The sequence below is a fragment of the Papio anubis genome, chromosome 4 (genome assembly GCF_008728515.1).
Source record: "Papio anubis isolate 15944 chromosome 4, Panubis1.0, whole genome shotgun sequence".
Lineage (NCBI taxonomy): Eukaryota > Metazoa > Chordata > Mammalia > Primates > Cercopithecidae > Papio > Papio anubis.
Genome location: NC_044979.1, coordinates 156,210,395 through 156,232,146, shown reverse-complemented (window position 1 = coordinate 156,232,146; position 21,752 = coordinate 156,210,395). Strand labels below are relative to the sequence as shown.

Here is a 21,752-nt window from a genome sequence, read left to right as displayed (position 1 = left end):
CCTGGGGCAATTCGGAAGAACAGATACACAAATAAAAAATAGGCAATGTTGTAATGCATGTAAAACAAGTAAAAACTCTACTACTTGTCCTCATTAGCATGATTTACCCTTTTAAAGGGCAGTGATCCAACTACCTTCAAAAAATCAGGAAGCAATTTATTTTCCCATACTAATGATTTGTAAATTGTGATCATCTTAATTTCCATTTACTAAATTTTGTAATCTGCTGATCGTGTAACATAAAACCTATCTAAATTAGTTACTAGACGATAAATTGGAAATAAAGGACTAGTATTTCCCTTCCCCAAAAAAATCTTGCTTTCCATAATTCACAATAAATTCTAAAAAGAGTCAGTTTTCTTATCTATCAATCACCTTATTTCATACATTTGAACCTTTTAAAAACTATTTTCCCCCTAGAAATTAGCCTAAATCTCATTTAGTATGTTCATAAAATTTATTTGAAAGTTTAAGAAGATTATTAGATGGAAAAAGTAGGATAGTGGCAGTTTTAGAAGAAATCCTAGGCCTTCTACTGGAACATATAAGTGACAAAACCCAGACTGACCAACCATTAGTTCAACTAGTAGAAATATAAAAGAGAGGTGTGGATTTTTGACTTGGGAAAATATTGATGTTTTAACAATCCCTTTGCAGTAATTACAAATTCCCTTTTAACAAGTCCTTTGAAGTAATCACAAATTCTACTTTTTATGTATACTGTAAGTTATTTTTAGAAAAATGACAAATATAAGAGATATCCTTATATTTAGTATGATTAGAGTTGCAGTTTGGGCTCTGAAAAATTTTAGATTTTTCTTATAATGTTTTTAAAATATAATAGGTATGGAGAAAAATGCATGCATTATAAAGTTATCTCTCTATGAACTGTCACAAACTGAAAATAACTAGAATCTACGTCAAGAAAGAGAACCATATCAGTGCTCCAGAAGCATCTCTTATGTTATTACCACTGCAACCTGCTTCCTCACTTTGACCTGGCTGACTATCACTATCCTGTCTTCTAAAATGTTAGTTTGGGCTGTATTTTTATTGTATATTAATGGAGCTGTATATTACACATTCTTCTTATTCCTTTTCTTCAATATATATTGAAAATTACCCAGTTTTATGCATATTCCTTTAGACGTTAATTCTCATTACTGTACAGTATATTTATGTGTGAACATAATACAACACACTTAAAACTTTAATACTGATTGGCAGTCACATAGTTTCCAATTTGGGGCTATTTTTAATAGTGTTGCTATGAATATACTTTTGTTGCAAGTATATGGAAGAGTAGAACAGTTGGGTCATATTACAACACAAGCTTTGGGAGATGTGACTAAACCATTTCCCAAAGTGATCATCTGGCTGACTTTGAAAGTGAAAAGCAAATAATAAATGTTGATAATTATTTTTCCATAAAAACTAGAAAATATAAGGGAAAAGGTAATCTTTTACAAGTAAAGTAGAAATAATTCTAGAAGGAAGACTGCAATTTCAAAAGTCATACTAGACATGAGTCATTACAAGACAGTTAGCTAAACATGAAATTGAGTACCTGAAGAAAATGGCTCATAACCACATGCCTTAAGTTTGAAGACCCTTCAACATGAGTCTTTGCTAATCTCCAACTACTCTCAAAAGTAACAAAGTATAGAACAAAAATGACATCTACAACATATGGATGAACATGATTTTTAGACAGGCACTCTTATTAATTTCAGCCATAAATCTAAAAAAAACAAAACCCACCAACAGTGAATATCAGTTTTTCTAAGAGTGTGTTAAATGTTAGATTTTATTTCATAACTGCAGAAGATTAAATTGTCATTTTAACTTGCTTTGAGGTACTATCAAATGTCTGGGAAATGTATCATTATTTTGCATATGCACATTACTCTCATCCTACTGAAAATATGGTGTCATTTGTCCACACTGACTAAATTAGTGCTGACTCCTCTATCACCTCAGACAAATGCATCTGTAAGTGTGGTGTATTTACAGCCATCCCTCCCACTCCAAGTCAGAAACTTATTTTTAAAAATAGGCTGTAGAAGTGCTAAAATGACAGTATTTGGTGAACAATTTTCAAAATAATACAATTCATTTTCTCTTCCTAGAAATAGCCTAGGGTTTTCAATGTTGATTCATTTCATTAGAACAAGAGAACAAGGAACAATTTCTTTCAATATTAATACTCTAGGTATTTACTAGAATGGAAAATTGGCAAGAAACTGGGATGTGACATAGAGACACTGTTATTTGAATATTAACTCTTTCCAATCAATAACCATCCTGATTTTAATGTGCTATAGAGGTCTGGATTAGTTATTATTAACAATGGTTGTGCATTGGAATCACCTGGAGAGCTTAACCATATGTATTCATGCCCAGGTCTGCATCCTGTGCCAATTAAATCCGAATCTATAGGGGGAGCCCAGGCATCAGATTTTAAAGGATCTCCAAGGTGATTCTAAGCAGCAGCCCATTTTGAGAACCACTGTATGACGCTATCAGTCTTTAAAGTGCCAAAATGTACTCCACAGTGAAAACAAAGAATGTTCGACACTCTTTGAAGGTATCATAAAAGATTACTTTTTCCTTTGCTTTTTTTTTTTTTCTTTTATAAATCCCAACTTTAAAGCACTCCATTGGCAAGTGAAGTCATTAGCATTTCCCATGTCGTTATAGAAACGAATTCCCTGGTTGTATCCCTTCCTTCACAAATTCCCTAACCTTAATTTTATCAGAAGTATGACCTCAATAAGCTAAATTACCTCTTTTCAAAGCATTGTATATAATTCAAACAAAAATTGTACAATAATAATAAAATCCCTTCAAAGTCGAAACACATTTCCCAAGTAATATTTTTATTACTATATAAGTATTAGAAAACAAATGTTTTTCTCCTTTATCATTTTAATGCCTAAGATAATAAACATTCTGGTAAATTCTTATTAGGATCATAAACTGATTAAAATGTAGTGGTCAGCATTCAATCCCATCTCTTTACATGTATCAACTGCTAGATCTTTAAAATGAAAATGTGGGATCATAAAATGGGTCGGTTTTTCTTTTAATTTTACTTTTTTGTTATTTTTCCAATGTAGCCTTACTATAGCAAATTGCAGTGACACTTAGTCTTCTTGGTCAGTAATATTGAGGTGTTGTTTTAGATACAATACAGTAAGAATATAACAAGGTGTAGAACAAGTAGTCTCAGATTCATCTATATTATAATCATGAATTTCTCAGACACCTCTTGGGATTTCATACATTGAAATTTTAAGATTTTGCTTAGATGTCACACTTGATTAATTTACCAGTTCAGCAGTACCTGTTCAGCACATTCTCTTGCCAAGTACTGCCACGGCCAGGTTGGGGAATATGACAGTGAAAAGATACACAAGGCCTCTCCCCTTACCATTTCCTCATGTCTTTACCTCCCAAAGCTGATTTAGCTGCCCCCACTAATACGTCCTCATGGCATCTCTTACTTACCATTGCCATAAAATTCACTTCACAGTAAAGATAGATCTGTTTGTTTCTCTCTCTCATACACACTATCCGCAGTGGCTCTGTTATTCACAGCTATGTGGGGGCCATCACAGCACTGAGATTAAGAGAGTCGCTTCTGAAGTCAAACCACAAGCATTTTAATTCTGGCTTCATAATGTATCAGTTATGCGACCCAGGCAAACTTTTTAACCTTGCTGTCCCTGAATTTCCTCTTCCGTAAAATGGAAATAATAAATAAATGCCTGTCTCATATGGTTGTAGTACAGACTGCATAAAGTAATTTATATAACATCCTTAGCACCGTGCCTAAGATTTAGTAGCTTCTCAAAAACTGCTACTTATTCCCAGACCATATTTTTAGCACCAAGTATATCACAGAATGTATGCATAGTTACTGCTGGTTGAATGATTTACCATCTGGATTGCATTACTTAATACAAACATTATAAAAGTACACGTTCAAAATTTGGTTTTAAAAATTATTAAATTATCTTACTTTTCCTGGACTATTTATTTTATCTCACAGAAGAGCAAATGTTCCATAGAACACTTTGAGTAAGTGACTAAAATGATTTGGATGAGGCCTACATATATCTTAGTAGGAACAACGTTGCCAGACATGTCAAGTTGCCAAGTGCTAATCTCTGTTAAAATCATAACCAAAGTATATTTTACAAAGATATTGCCTTTCCAGTGCACTGGGGTATGATAGCAATTGCATGTGAAGTAACATTCTAAATTGAACAGCTAAAATAAAATTGGGTTGGTGAAGATAGCTAATATAAATTTTATCAAAGCCAATTCAACTAGAGCAAAACACTAATGAAAATGATAAAACAGACACATGACAAAATTTATAGATGTTATTCAGTACCATGAATCACATTAATAGCTGGGATAATAGAGATGAATATCAAAGTTGAAGCTACTGTCTCTGCAACTTAGGGCCAGAGTAAAACTGGAGGAATTCATTTCATCAGAAAATACATATTCTGGATTTAATCTGAAAATAGTAACCACACTCAACCTTAACCATTTATTAAAACATTTTTCTACTGTTCGGAGAATTCATGGTAGAGATGTTTGCCTCTTACACTGTGTGAGGTGTGTCAATGTGGAAACTAATATGTATTCCCAACTGCTCTTAGGCAATTTAACATTATTATAAAGTTACTAAATAATACTCTACATGAATCAACATGGGAAGGTTTATATCAATACCAGTTAAAATATATTTGTCAAATATTTTGTTAGTTTTAATGTTGAATTATCATTTCCTAAATAATGATCAATTTATTGGTTCAAAAATATTACTAAGTGACTACTACGTGTTGGTAGCTATTCCAGATGCTGGGGATGCAGTAATGAACAATATTTTTATTTGTATTCTTTTAGAGATTTTATTTGTATTTTTTTAGGGGTCTCACCATGTTGCCCAGGCTGGTCTCAAACTCCTGGGCTCAAGCAATCCTCCCACCTCAGCTTCCCAAAGTGCTGGGATTATAGGCATAAGCCACCAAGGCTGGCTGTGAACAATATTAAACAAAAAACTATTTCCTGTGGTAACACAGATTATATCCAATGGAACAGGGAGACAGGCCGCAGACTGATAAATGAATACAAGATCTGTCTGATGGTGATAAATACTGTGCAGGAAAAAAACGTAGGAAGAGGATAAGAAACACTGAAGGACTAAAGGAACGGTCACAAAGAAGAAAACATTACAGAAAAGAACTGAGTAAGGAATGAAGAAGCCAAGTTCTGAAAGTGTCTGCAGAAAGGCTTTTCAGTAGAAGCATCAGAAAGTGTAAAAACCCTAAGATAGGAAAGGGCCTAATTGATGAGCAGCTGTCCTACAAAGGATGTGTGGCCATCAGCCATTCGCACATTCACAAAATTCATATTTTAAGAGAAATAAGACTTTATTTTAATTTTTGACAATGCACACAACAAGCATGCAAGAAGTTTTTGGTAACTGGGTAAACATGAGAACAAATTAGTTATTGTAAACTGTATAATTCTGCCTTAACACTATTTATTCCATTCTCATACTAAATAGGTTTTCAGTTGTATAAAATGCTGAGATTATTTATGGACTACGAAATGGTAAGTCTGTAAAGAGACACATTTAACTACTACCTATTTACAGAGGAAACTATTAAATATACACAGTAGCTGTGTTCCATTAAATATGATAAAAAATTAGAACTCAAATCAAAAGTCCTTTCCTTCCTACTGGCATATTCCCTTATTTCAGTGAAACTCAAGACAATGGAAAGATACCTAGGCAAAGGCATACAAAACTGTGCTTACATTTTTTAAAAAATGTAATCAAAGCGAGCCCTTTTCTAATGTACAAATGTATAGTTTGATCAGTAGGTTAGGTTTCAGAATATAGCTTGTTTTCAACAACACTGAAGGTGAAGTACTCATGAGAAAAGAAAATGACCCACTCATATACTTACAATGATCACAGAATATCATAACATTCTTTAAAACACATATGCATACATACCACACATTTCTGAGAAATATCATGTTGATAACTTCATACTAAATTACTTTTTGTTCCTGAATTTCGCACAGCATTGGTACAGGTTTGAGGCTTGAGACATTAATACAGTGTATTCATTTCTCTATATAACTCTTCCTTCTTTCTAGGATGATGGCTTGCTTCATTTTATGGTATTGTCTTAGAGTGCTTTACCAAAAACCACAATAAATATGTTAACCTCTTGTGAAACAAGGCAAAAACTAATTAGTGAATGAATGTTTGAATAGATAAAAAGCTAATCTTTGATGTGTAGTATTTTCTTGTATTAAATTCCTTTCATAGAAAATGTCTGCTTCTCTGGAGACATCTGTATCTTCAACATAGCAATTAATATTTGTTGAATAAAGAAATTATAGTATTTAGTAGTTAAAAGAAGGTAAAGTAGATTTACGACTGTAATCTCATCTCACAAACTCTTTCAACAAATTGAATGTTGTAAGAGTGACAGTTAACAAAGTGAGGAAACAATCTATAAAATGGGAGAAAATATTTGCGAACTCTTCACCTGACAAAGGCTTCATAACCAAAATATATAAGGAACTCAAACAACGCAATAGCAAACAGATCTGATTAAAAATGGGTAGAATATCTAAATAGAATTTATCACATGTATCTCATAAAATGTACAACTATTATGTATCCACAAAATTATAATTTTTTATTTAATTGTTTTATTGGGAAAATGTAACACTGTATAACTTTGAGGTCTGGGTGTTAAGAGTTAGGCAGCTTTTCATCACCCATTGGAACTATCCTTTGTTGGATGGTAGCCATTAGTCTGTGAGGAAGGCCAAGTAGTGATGAGGAGAAGCCAATATGAAGGACAAATGAAGTCCTGCTCAAAAGCTCCAGCTGATCTCCCAGATGGCAGTGGCACCAACAGTCAGGCATTTCAGGGAGGCCATTTGGGACTGTCTGGCAGTCCAGTGTTCAGTTGACAATGAAAGGGAATTTTCAATCAATCAACAGAATTATGAGAAATAATGAATTGTTTTTCTGTTAAGCTATGAAGTTTAGTTCTGTTTTGTTATACATCAACAGAAAACTGCAACAACAGATGAGTCCTCCCTCTGTGGATCCACTGTGCTACATCCTGGGGATATGTCTGACACTGCAGTTTACACTGGAGTCAATCCATGATGTCCTACATCTGCACTTGAAAAAAACTGACCTGAAAACAACTGTCTATTACCCATGAAACTGACACATATATTAACCAGAGATGTTTACTTCTATAAGGAAGTAAATATATTTTCTAGTTTGAATAAAACAGTCCAGATACAAAATAATTAGCTGAAACCACGAGGATGGCTTCTTGACAAATGTCACACATAAAAGAAGACAACAGCTGTTGGGATTAATTATAGTTAACACCAATAGCATGTGGGGAGAATGTCACTTTAGAATGGACTGGAATTTCTGATTAGTGATTTCATGCCAAGAGAACAATTTCTTAAGGCAAAGTTTTATATGAGGGGAGGAAAAAAAGAAATCTAAGGAAAAAAAGAAATCTAAGCAAAAAATTCAATTTGTTTCAGTTATACTCGATTTTGTACTGCTTTCAAATATACAGTATAAGAAATATACCAAGTAGACTATCAGAAAATATTAATTAATAATACAATCAGCAAATATAGTCAGTGGACATTTCCAAGTAGCTGTTGAAAAAGAAATCAAGATAAAGCTGGTAATTATTACTTTGTTTAAGATATAAAGGTTCATAATCTTATTCATTCATTCATTAGAATGAATCTTAAATCTTAAATTCATTAAGATATAAAGTCTCCTAATCTTAAATTCATTAGAATTCATGTCAAACCTTAATTTCATGAAACTCTTGCATAAAAGTTCACAGGCAGCTCTGAAAGCTCTGATAATTATTAGAATTTATGTGTTAGCCCCTCTGGCCTGAACAACATTTGAATATTATCAGCTTTCATCTCTGAATCTACCCTCAGTAATTCAAGGAATTGTAAGGTAGACACCACCTTTGTGAGAAAATTTCACCCTGTACTATGCAAATATCTGATACTGATGAACTGCCAAAATGTATAGTCTCTTCAAGCCTGGAGTCCAAGCATAATAGAACCATTTCATAGGTAGTGACAGTAGTTAATCATTTTTTAGAAAATATATACATATTAAAAATATATTATTTAAAAAATGTAATTATGATACTTTTAAGTGATTTCTACTTCTGCAAAATAATATAGACTAGAATAAAAGCTTATAAAATTTAATATAGGTAAAGGTAGATTATTAGTTCTAACATACATTAAAAATACAGATATGGAGATCTTGGACTATGAGGTTAGTAAATGTGTCTAATTCATCTCTTTCCACCTCAGTGTCTGGCTCATAGCATAAACATAATGTATAGTATTTTCTTGTATGAAATTCCTTTCATAGAAAATGTTTGCTTCTTTGGAAAAAATCAGAAAAGTAAGGTTTTGCTTTGTTGAATGAACCATTTATCTAAAAATTAACAATTGTGGAGGAAAATATGAAGCAATCAGAAATTAACTTAAAAATCTGAATGTTTGGATTGAAATTAAAAGAAGGCAGTAGTGACTGTATTTACCACTAGCTGAACTAGCCATTGCTCTCTCTGTCTCAAATTCTCTCTCTCTCTCTCTTACTTTAGCAAAAGAAAAATCAAGAATATCAACGAAATTCAGCCTTATCATTGTTCTATTAGAAATAAAAATATAGATAAATTAATTCATCCAGATTAGTTGCTTTCATTTTAAAAAATGTGAAATGCTTTTCGTTGTAAGAAGAAAACAGTAATAAATTGTTTTTATTATGTAACTAAATTGTTAATACCCTTGTGTTTAAGTTAATCAGATAAAATGATTTTCAACTTAAATTATTAATTTCAACGCAATGGCATTAAAACACACCTTAATTCCTATTCAATCTAAAATCAAATAATATATAAACTGTTTTTATAAAATATGTGACAGACATTATCAAGCAACATATTCTATTTTTATTTTATAAACTTACCTATCATTATATTGTCCCATGGCAAAAGCAGTTATGGTCAATATGACAAGGAAGATGAAGTCAATTCATTTCATTGAGAGGAAAGTGTCCAGTTCATTGTTGGAAGGAAGAAAGGAAGGAAGAAAGAGAGGAAAGTGGGGAGGGCAGGGGATGAGAAGAGAGGGGAAGGGAAAGGAGGGAGAGAGGGAGGGAAAAAGAGAGGGAGAGAGAGGAGAGAGAGAAAGAGAGTAGGTGAGAAAATGAAAGGGAAAGGAATACATGTTAACATTCCATTACTTTTTACAAAATAAGGATTTCATTAAAAATTAATGTCATACATGACTTCCTTTCACTTTACTGACTTTAAATGTATATGTAAAATGTGCTATTTTTGGTAGATGACTATGAAATAAAACCAGCACTATAATTTACTTATAATTGGTTGTTGTTCATGTGAAATGGTGAGCATTTCAGGTGCATTTTGTAATGCTAATTAATAAATATTTCTAAAACTGTTCATAAAAACCCAGTGAAGCATGTAATAGTACATTTCTAGACAGTCTGCAAATGCACTTTTAAAGATAATGAATAAATACGGATTTTGAGTCAGAGATATATGATGGGTGAAATCTTTAAGCAAATACATAACATATTTAGAAAGTAGTTATAGTAATTACAAAGGAAAATAACAAACAGGGTGTAACACTGATTTATTTGTAGGATATAATTTGCTAGCACTGAATTAGTAAACATAAGATCTACACGATTTTCATTTAAGTTTCTGCTGTATCTCTTGAATAAAAAAAGTTCACTGGGAGATAATTTTCACAATTGCTCCTACAATATATTCTATCTCTTTCTTTCTTTTTAAAATGGGGCTGAAATTGCCTTTACAGAATAAATCAAGTATGATTGATCCAATAAAGTAACTATAAATGTTCTAAGTAAACAGGCACTGATGTTGAATACAGGCTAGACATTCATATTTAGGTGTAATTTTTGGTTATAATCTGTTAGGAGATTTCAACTTCCAGCCTCTGTTGTTTCCTTTTTGCTTTTTGTTTCTTAACTATCCCATCAACAAACAGTTCTATAATCCTGAGCCGTAAGTAACTAGTACAGCAATTCTGCAGTACAGAAAAATGCCGATTTAAACCAAACTTTGGTTTAGTTTAATTTCCTGATTGTATTCAACATGGAAAATTAAATATATAATATTTGTATTTAGGAAATAACTTCAAACATTCCTAATGGAAAGCAAAATTTAGAAAAAAACATTTAAAACATTCTGACTTTCAAATTGTCTTAAAATGTTATCAATTTCCCCCTCAAAATATTTTGACTCTTATTTTGTTCATGTTTCAATATTCTTTGTTACATTGTATAAATGTGTCAAGAATCCATTCACATTTTCAGGCAAACTCTAGAGTTAATATTTTGCTAAAACTAGATTGATATTAGGTAAGAATTTGTTAGAACACCAAATTAAGAATATATATGAAAGATAGATGTTTAATAATGAAATTCAGTTATGATTATCCATCACCATTAGGAGGATATTTCAACTATATATAGATGGTTGGAATGACACTCTATTTCTCAGTATTTATGTTTTTTTCTGAATTATTCTGGTGATACTTTTGGTCCAATACATTGGAAATGGCATTGTGTTATCAATGCAGGCTGATAATGTATGATTGATTTGATCTAAGAGTTCCAGTCAAGTGATTCAGAGATGGTAACACAGTCATACAAATAGCCTAGGGCTGCCAGTAATTCACAGGTGTTATTTCTTAACTGAAAGAGTCCAGTTTGTCACAGTTTCCTTCTTTCTTTCTCTTTCTTTCTTTCTTTCTTTCTTTCTTTCTTTCTTTCTTTCTTTCTTTCTTTCTTTCTTTCTTTCTTTCTTTCTTTCTCTTTCTTTCTTTTTCTTTCTTTTCTTTCTTTCTCTCCCTCTCTCTCTCTCTCTCTCTCTCTATTTCTTTTAGTTTTCTGCACTCCTGGTAACTCACAGAACGTCTAATGCACATTTTTAGAATGAGTACTGGACATTTCTTAAATAGAAAGTTAATGCAGGCATTTCTGTTTTAAACCTAATTTTCTGCAGAGAATTAGTCTTCTGGGGACAAGGAAAGAAACAAAAGGTTAAAGACATAAAATTGGTTGTTTTGGGTATCAGATGGAAATGTTGGGCTACTCATTTTAGGAATCAATCCAGAAGTAATGTGGATACCCTACCACAGTACAAACCAGTTTGTCACTACCGATCACTAACACTGAATTCTACTTCACAAATCTCTTCTCTCCATGGCTTCCCTCTCTGAATAAATACACTAGCTACTCTCAGCTAAAACACAGAATCAGCCTGATTCATTCTCATTTTCTATCAGACCTAACAACTAAATCTTTAACAGTTTCTACATGCCCTGCTCACTAATTCCAAAGCAAACCTTAAATTAATCCACGTCTTGCTATCTTTAATGTTACCACCCTGTTTTTGTTTGTTTGTTTTTTGAGATGGAGTCTTGCTCTGTCGCCCAGGCTAGAGTGCAGTGGTGCGATCCTGGCTTGCTGCAACCCTCCACCTCCCGGGTTCACGTCATTCTCCTGCCTCAGCCTCCCGAGTAGCTGGGACTACAGGCGCCCACCACCACGCCTGGCTAATTTCTGTATTTTAGTAGAAACGGGGCTTCACCATGTTGGCCAGTATGGTCTTGATCTTTTGTCCATGTGATCTGCCTGCCTCAGCTTCCCAAAGTGCTGGGATTACAGACCTGAGCCACCGCACCCAGCCACCACCCTGGTTTTTCAAGTCTACCATCACCAGCCTTCCCCACCCCTTGATCCCGGATTACTGCATTTACATCTTGACTTGTTTCCCAGTTTGTGTTCTTGCTCTTCTACCATCTATTCTGTTAACCAGGCTCATCTAAAAAGACATAGCAAATTATGTTATTTTTCTGTTTTAAGCCATCCTATTTCTCTTTAATTTAAATTTTAAAAAAACTTTATTACTGTAACTTGCAAGGATCTATATAATTTGACTTTTCACTAAAGGAATGGATGGCTGATTCTTTAAAGAAAGGTTTTATGGGCCAGGCGCGGCGACTTACGCCTGTGACCCCAGCACTTTGGGAGGCCGAGGTAGGCTGATGACGATCTGAGGTCAGTAGTTCGAGACCAGCTTGGCCAACATGGCGAAACCTCGTCTCTACTAAAATACAAAAATTAGCTGGGCGTGGTGGCACACGCTCGTAATCCCAGCTACTCGGGAGGCTGAGGCAGGAGAATCGCTTAAACCTGGGAGGCGGAGGTTGCAGTGAGCTGAGATTGCACTACTGCACTCCAGCCTGGGTGACAAGAGTGAAACCTCTCAAAAAAAAAAAAAAAAAAAAAAAAAAAAAAAAAGTCTCGTTTAAGCCTCTAATTTTCACACCTGTATGCCAATCCTAGGTCTTGTAACCCTTCAAATCTGGGGGTATGCTAATCATGCCACACAGAATCTTTATGCTGCAACCTCAAGTTTCATCAGAAGTCTCATTTATAAAAAATGACACATATGGCAGATAGTTTGAAGCGTATGTGGGGTGTTTATTTATCTAAGCATGCTAATCATTATTCCAAAGATGTAGGGTGATTCAGTATTTAATATACCAGGATATGAGTCTATTTACATCCAACTGTCTATGCCTCTCTCAAAAGAGGTTTTATGGCATTTCTTTTAGGGATATGTTCTTGCCTTGCCCTAAGGAAATCTACAGAAACGACTAAATAAACCCAATTTAGCACGTTTCAAAAGAATACTCTCATGCTCATTCACTACTCTGTCTTTCAATGTTCACTAAATTAAGATGCAGAAAATACATTATTTCAGACTTCACTGCCATGGTACACTTCTAACTAAATACAAGGTTTATTGCTATTGACAACCTTATAAAGGAAATGGGATAAAAGTCTACTAATATGTCTCTAAGCAAGTCTGTATTACTCCGAAATGCAACTACTCTGAAGTATAATACCATATATATATAACTCTTCATAACATTATCTGCCACATTTAATTCCATTGAACATTGTCTACTTTCTTTCCAATGAATACCAAGGAATTAGCAACCAACTACAAATAGTTCCCTGGGATATCTTTCTACCATCAGTAGATAAATTTTCTTGTATGTTACTAAATATACAAAAAAAGGAATAATTTTTCTAATTCATTTCCACAACATTTGAATACCCTCTATGCTTCAGGCATAATGTTACATTAATTATTTATAGTACTCTGCCCTCTCAAATTGCCTTGCAAGAAGTGAAGACACATTTCACACTATAACCATTAGTCAAGTCCACCCTTATTGAGTCTCATAAATAATATACAGGGTAAATTTTTAAAGGATCAAACAGGAAAAGCGAAATAAACAAAAATGTTTTATTTTTTAATTTATTTCTTTAGTAGTTCTTCTTTATAAAATATGCATTTGAAAAATATCTTAAGTTGAGAAGTATCTGTGAAGAGACTTCAAATGTTCGTAAATTTTAAGAAAAATCTCAGCCAACAGCATGTTTGATGCAGTTTATAAGTGTCCAATTTTCAGTTAGATAAATATTTTAAATGTCATATATTCAACTACTAAAGTATTAATGAATCACCTGCAGCTCTAGATAAAATTGATAGTGTCATTTAGTGAAAGAAAACACTTTATCCAGTTAAATGCTGAAATACTTTTAAACCAATGCACTTGCTTCTCACATATAATTATGCCAAACTTTATAAATGGCAATCAAGTGATTATATAGTTATATGTGACTAAAACTGTACAATATGCAATGCACATGTAAAGTATATGCTAAGAAAGAGTTATTTTAAAGTGTCATTTCACAGAAGAACTTTTCAGACTTACAGATGGCACATGACTAGAATAAAAAGTTTAGAAAAAAAGACATTTAAAAAAATCTCCTCATGATTCAAACATGTTAGGTCAAAAAGAAACACATGTCTAAGGAAGTTCATTTTATGGTTTAAAGGTTTGTAAAATGTTACAAATATTATAATATTTTTAAATAAAGGTGGTGTTAGTGCATCTAAAAACTTTTAAAAAATTTTTGGCCTGAGATTCCAGTATGTGAAAATCTGTTACTTTTTCCTCTTAATTTACCAAACTGATGATTTTGTCACTGTTCTGTCAGAAAACAATTAGAAACAAATGCCCATTAAATAGGGCACTACACAGAAAAAAAAAGGAAAAAATATGATCTATATTTGGTGAGGAAAAAAAATCAAAATGTGGAAAAGCCACAGCCCATGTGTATTATGCTGATTTATTAAGGTTATTTGAGAATAAAAGACATAAAATTTATTTATTTTGCTTACAGTGATTAGGCTTTTTAAAACATAAGGGACTGAAGTCTTGCAATTTGGAAATATAAATAATGTACAAGCTACAGCACTATACTAATTAGAATAATTCCTTCCATTTAACCTACCAAGGGAAAAAAAAAATGATTCTGCTGATTGAATACTGACCTTTGATTCTACCCCCATTAGTATTCTCGAGTACAATAATTTATCCTGTGTTTTAATTCAATCAACTGTACTCTACTACCTTTTAGCTATATAAAAAATTTTCAAAATATTCCTTATTGTTCTGTTTCTCTTTGCCCATCAATCTTGTCAGATGCCTACTGACCTCGAAAAATGGTTGCATCAAATACTTTCTTCAAACCTCAGTGCCCTCGCTATTCCAGTCTGTGGCAGTCAAGGGTGGGTAAGAAAAACAACACAGGAAAGTGGGAACCAGTATGAGAAAATTGCTACAAGGTACACTTCAGAGGTGAGTGCCCATATGACACCTGACTTCAACATTTTCTGTGTGACTTAGCGCAATTTATTTACCTCTGAGTACCTCACAGTTTTCTCAATATCAGAATAAGATAAAATATACCCTACTAACTAGGGATAAAGGAAGGATTAAATAAAATTATTCATGCAAATTCTCTTACTACCAGTGTCTAGCAACCATGAGTGTTCATTACAGTTTAGTTCTAACTACTTTTTTTTCCCTAAATTTTATATGCTTCATCTTTTACTGAACATTGCCATACAGGCATTTGTAATCTGGAATATTTCCTTAAGAAAACATGCTACAAGTCCTTGTCATCCCCTAGTTTAGAACCTGTTTAAATAGTAATAATCCCATCATCATTTTCAAGTGTCATTTCTCAGCCAATGTTTAATGCATGGCAATTAATCACAACAGTGGCTGAAAGTATCACATTATAAATGTATTACCACACCCCTGTCTAATTGACTGTGTAATCTATTACAATATCAAAATTTAAAGCTGAAAAGTGTTTCCAAAACCCTTCAAATGAAAGGCAGAAGTTCACAACTCATAAGATTTCTTTTTAGCAATCAATAAATGTTATTTTTCAGAGCTGTTTTAAGTTCACAGCAAACTTGACAAGAAAGTACAGAGAGTTCCCACATAGCCCTGTCCCTACACAAGCACAGCCTTCCTCCTCTAGGAACACTATGCCACAGTGCTGCATTTGTTACAACTGATGAACCTACATTGATACATCAACATCATGCCTATTCTATGGATTACATTAAGGTTCACTCATAATATATATTCCATGCATTTTGGTAAACATGTAGTGACATGTGTATTCATCACTTAAGTTATCAAACAGAGTAATTCCACTGCCCTAAATAGCCTCTGTGTTCCCCTTATTCATCCTTTCCCTTGCAAACCCCGGAAACCACCGACCACTTTGCTGTTTCCAGGGTTTCGTCGTTTCCAGAGTCTCATATACTTGGAATCGTACGGTAGGTAGTGTTTTCACATTGGCTTTTCTACTTGGTAATATGCACTTAAGCTTCCTCCATGACTTTTCATTATTTGACAGCTCATTTCTTTTTGGTGCTGAATAATATTCCATTATCTGGATGTATTACAATTTCCTCATTCATCTACAGGACATCCTAAAAAAAGTCACTATAAATGTTCGTATGTAGGTTTTTGTGCAGTCATAAGTTTTTAATTCATATGGATAATACCAAGGAGTAAAACTGCTGGATCATATATTAAGAATATGTTTAGTTTTGTAAGACAGTGCCAAGCAGTTTTCCGAAGTGGCTGTACTATTTTCCATTCACCCTACCAATGAATGAATGTTCGTCTTGTTTCACATCCTCCCTAGCATTTTTTGTTGTCAAGTGTTTTGGATTTTGGCCATTATAATAAGGGTGCTGTGGTATCTCATTGTTTTAATTTATAATTCTCTAATGACATACAGCGTTCAACATCTTTTCATATGCTTATTTGCTGTCTGTATATTTTATTTTATTTTTTTGAGACAGAGTCTCACTCTCACCCAGGCTTCAGTGCAGAGGCACGATCTTGGCTCACTGAAGCCTCAACTTCCCCGGGGTCAAGCGATCCTCCCACCTCAGACTCCTGAGTAGCTGGGACTAAAGGTGTGTGCCACCACATCTGGCTACTTTTTATATTTTGTTTTTTATTTGCAGAGAGTGAGTTTCACCATGTTGCCCAGGCTAGTTTCAAACTTCTGGGCTCAAGTCATCCTCCAGTCTCAGCCTCCCAAAGTGCTGGGATTACCGGCATGAGCCACCATGCCTGGTTGTCTGTATATTTTCTTTGGTGAGGTGTCTGCTCAGGGTTTTGACCATTTTTAATCAAGTTGTTCATCTTCTTGTTGTTGAATTTTAAGAGTTACTTGTATATTTTGGATAACAATTCTCTATCAGATGTATCTTGTGCAAATATTTTTCTCAGTCCGTGGCTTCACTTCTCATTCTCCTGACAGGGTCTATCAAGAGCAATAGTTTTCAATTGTGATGAAGTCCAGATTATCAAATATTTCTTTCACAGAGTGTGCCTTTGGTGTACCTAAAATACCATTATGATGCACAAGGTCATGTAGATCTTTTTTTGTTATCTTCTATGAGTTTTATAGATTTACATTTTACATGTAGGGTTATGATCGATCATTTTGAATTAATTTTTGTGAAGGATTTAAGGTCATTGTCTAGATTCAATTTTTGCAAATGGACTTCCAGTTGTTCCAATATCATTTGTTGTAAAAACTATATTTGTTCCAGTATATTACCTTTGCTCCTTTATCAAAGATCAGCTGACTATAATGATGTGGGTCTATTTCTGATACCTCTACTCAGTTTCATCGATCTATTTTTGTATCCTTTCCTCAAAACAACACTGTCTGTACTGTAGACATAAAGTAAATCTTGAAGTCTAATAATGGAGTCTTCCAACTTTGTTCTTCTGCTTCAATATTGAGTTGGTCATTCTGGGTCTTTTACCTCTCCACATGAACTTCAGATATCCATTTCTTAGTATCTACAGAATAAGATTTTATTGAGATTATGTTGAATCTATAGATCGAGTTGGAAAAAAACTGGCATCCTGACAATATTCAGATTTCCTATGCATAAGTTAATAATGTATCTGAATTTATTTAGTTCTCCTTTGATATCGTTCATCATATTTTTGTAATTGTCTTCATATAGCTCTTAGCCTTTTTTAGATTTATACTCTAGTATTTCATTTTAGAAGGTATTAACATAGTAATGTGTTTTAGTTTCAAATTTTATTTGGTTATCGCTAATATACAAGAAAGTAATTGATACACATTAACCTTATACTCTTCAACGTTGCTACTTTTATGTGATTAACCTTTATATAAATGGCTTTCTAGATTTTTTTATTGTATTTTGGGGGTAAGCTGGGAATTACTACTGGATGAGTGGGTGGGAATTAAAGTGAACGTTCTTGTATAGTTTGCAGAGAGGACTGCCAATTTTCTCTCTCTCTCACCCTCCCCTTGAAATCTATTGTGCTTTATAATCAGATCGTTAAAAATTTTATTTGGATTTTTTACATAAACACCCCTGTCATCTGTGAAGAAAGACAGCTTTATTTATTCCTTCCCAGTCTGTATGTCTTTTCCTTTCTTCTATTTTTTGTATTGCATAGCAAGAACTTCCAGTACAATGATGAAAAGCACTAATGAGAAGGGGTATCCTTAGCGTATTCCCGAATCTTAATGGGGAAGCCTCTAATTTAACACCAAGTATGGTGTTAGCTGTAGGTTTTGGTACAGCTTCAGTTGATGAAGTTACCCTCTAGTGTTTGTTTGCTGAGAATTATTATCATGAATGGGAGTTGGATTTTATTAGATTTTTTTTTCTGTATCTGGGATCCTGTGTTTTTCCTTCTTTAACCTGCTGATAGGAGGAAATGTATTCATTGATTTTCAAATGTTGAACCAGTCTTACACTTCCAGAATAAGTCCCACTTGGTTGTGAGGTAAAATTATTTTTTATATATTGTTGGATTCTATTTGCTAATATTTTCTTGAGGATTTTTGCATCTATGTTTATGAGCTATATTGGACTGTAGTTTTTTTTCTTATAATATCTTTATGTAGTTTAGTATTAGCGTAATGCTGACCATATATAATTAGGATGTATTCCCTCTGCTTCTATCCTTTGAAAGAGATTATACAGAATTAGTGTAACTGCTTCCTTAAATGTTTGGTATAATTCACCCATGAATTTATATGGGATTGGCACTCTCTATTTTGTATTAATTATGGATCCAATTTATTTAATAAGGGCCTATTCAGATAATCTATTTCTTCCTTTGTGAGTTCTGGAAGATTGTGTCATTCAAGGAATTGCTATATTTTGTGTAGGTTATAAAATTTGTAAGCAGATTATTTTTATAATATTCATTTATTATTTTAATGTCCATAAGATCTGTAGTGATGCCCCCACTTTCTTTCCTGGTATCAATCATCTGTTTCTTTTTTCTATTTTTCTGAGGAACTCTGAATGGAACAAAGTTTGTCAATCTTATTAATCTTATCTAATCTTATTAAACATTGATTTTCCTCTTTTGATTTCCTGTTTTCAATTTCAATGATGTATTTGTTTTATTATGCTTACTTTAGGTTAATGTGCTCTTCTTTTTCTGTTTCCTAAAGTCCAAGCTTATACAATTTTAAGAAAAATACATTATAAATATATCTTTTATGCTATTCAAACTAAAACCAAAGATTAAATCATTATATAGAAGTAATCATACATATTGGATTATCCTTTTTTTCCTTCAAAATCTACATCTAATCGTGGCTAAAATTTTTAACGATCTGGTTATAAAGCACAATAGATTTCAAGGGGAGGGTGAGAGAGAGAGAAAATTGGCAGTCCTCTCTGCAAATTATACAAGAACGTTCACTTTAATTCCTACCCACTCATCCAGTAGTAATTCCCAGCTTACCCCCAAACACAATAAAAAAAATCTAGAAAGCCATTAATATAAAGCTTAATCACATAAAAGAAAGACAAAGGACATGAAACAACAAAATAGCATCATTTGGAGATAAAGCAATACTTAGAGAAGGGTAGTTAGCAGGTTATGGTAAAAGATTTAAATATTGGTATACAGGTTATCAATACAAGTTGATGAAATGGCGTTTAAGTCTGAATTTTGTGACTGACCAGAAAGATTCTATTCCACCAAACAAACTTTTTGAGAGAGATGCAATATGTTGAAGGATAAATTATTGCTTGGGAATCCATGCAGCAGGAAGACAGTAGTTTTATTTGAACCAAGCAACTTCAAATAAAAATCTGGCATACTTAAGAGGCATCATTCTGGGAAACAATATGGTCATACAATGTGATGATGATCTGCAATAATTTTTAATGACTGGGTGGAATTCTAGCAATGTGTAATATTAAAGTAAGTAATTTTTAATGACTGAGTGGAATTGCAGCAATGCTAGCAAGAGTCTCCTGACTCTTATTCTTCTGGTTACATCTATTGCAAATGCTATCATTTGAAAAGATATTTCAAGAAACTACTCCCCACTGGCCCATCAGAGAATATGATGGTATACAACTTCTGGGAAACTTACCACTATATAAGTCTTGATGACCAAATGCTTAAAGGAGCTCCAGGTTACAACGTACTAAACAGGAAGCTGTATGCCCTAAATGTCAAAGTGTTCTTTGTATCAATATATCTTGCCTTATTTTGGTACCTGGAAAGCTATTAAGCAGACCTGAAAAATACAATGGGTTTCTCAGGGAAAAAGCAATAGGCATCACAGGGTGGGTCCAAATTCCCTTAGAGAATGGCCCCAACATTAGACAGGAAAGGTTATGGGGAGGTCTCATAGCATAGTCAAACTTAATTATATCAATCTTAGCACAAGCCTGTGACCAAGGCAGAAAGATTGCTTTGACCCCAACTGACTTATAACCCAGAAATAATGAATTGTAATGACTTATGTCTATAATAATATCCTGTATATGTACAAGGGTCAATTCATTAGGGAAGGCGTGACAAATACATTTGTAATTTTTACTGATTTGTTCTGTGATGAAATATAAATGTTATAATAAATATAAATGCTCAGGAAAATACGATAGTTTTACTGTAAGAGAGTGTATGCCAAGTGCCAGATGGGTGGAATAAGTAAAAAGTCAGCAGGTCTCAGTTACCCCAACTCTCCAAATTCCAAAGAAAGAATTGGCTGGCTTTTTGGGGACAATATATTCCTTAGAATATTCTCCCTGGTAAGAGTGGTTATGTATGCTTGAGGCCTTGGGCCACCCTGTATTTCTGTTGACCACCAGTACTTGTATGCCTGAGGCCTTTGGTCAGAGTACCAGTTGGATAAACTATGTGATTTAATGTGAGCATCTGTTTTTGCTGTGGAAGGAGGCTGGAGTGAGTAGCTGAATCAGTCTAGAGGTGCTGAATGCTTATGTAAGAGACTCCAATAAAACTTCTGGACACCAAAGCTGAAATGAACTACTCTAGTGGACAGCACTTTGCATGTGCTGTCACTCATCATTTAGGGGAAAATTAAGTGTGTCCGGTGTCATTACACTGGTAGGGGACACCGAGAAATGTATGCCTGGCTTCTATTTGCCCCGTCTGCCATTTCCCTTTGCCCTTTTGATCTGTATCTTTTCCCTGAATGAACAGTATTCATAAACACCACAGACTTTCTGAGTCCTCTGAGATTTTCTAGTGAATTACCAAAACCAAGGATTGCTTTGGAGTAAAACAAAACTCTAACAAGGCTGTTATAAGAATTAAATACAACAGTGCATTTAAGATAGTGCCTGGTATATGATACAAATTCAGTCATTTTTTGTAGTTATAGTTATCTTAAGTCTTTACATGCTGCATGTATAAAACTAACACAATTGATAGTCACTGTATTTATTTATCTGTGAACTGTCTTTTCTTCACATGGCAGTAAACTCTACATTGGTAAAGTTTTTATCTGTTTGATTCACTAGTTGACCCTTAACACCAGGCATAGAATAATCACTCAATTAACATTTCCTCAATAAGTAAATCAATTAAAAAATAAATAAGAAGCACGGAAGTTGCAATAAATTAACTTAAACATAACTAAAAATCATAATGGTTTTAAAAAAATATCTGAAGAAAAGTTGATTTGTAATTGCCTCATTTGGTCTTATGATGTTTCTAAAATCAGAACTTTGTAGAGAAACAAAATAGTTGAAAACACAGATTTTGACTCAATTTGATAACTGCTAACTTCTGTCATCTGACCAAAGGTAGCCCAGTTAGTCTCTAAGGGTTATATTACTCAC

General features: G+C 33.5%; 1 protein-coding gene across 3 annotated transcripts in view; it reads right to left on the bottom strand.

Moving 5' to 3' along the window:
* Positions 1 to 21,752, bottom strand: part of NCAM2 (neural cell adhesion molecule 2) — a 549,007-nt gene that overhangs the window by 363,253 nt on the left and 164,002 nt on the right. Inside the window, exon 1 of one of the 3 annotated variants that reach the window (XM_009202421.4) lies at positions 9,092 to 9,234. The exons of the other annotated variants lie outside the window; for them this stretch is intronic. Within the exon in view, the coding sequence (XP_009200685.2) occupies positions 9,092 to 9,098 (7 nt within the window). The 5' untranslated portion in view covers positions 9,099 to 9,234. Of the gene's footprint in view, positions 1 to 9,091; positions 9,235 to 21,752 lie in introns of those variants that run through there. 3 annotated transcript variants of the gene reach the window in all.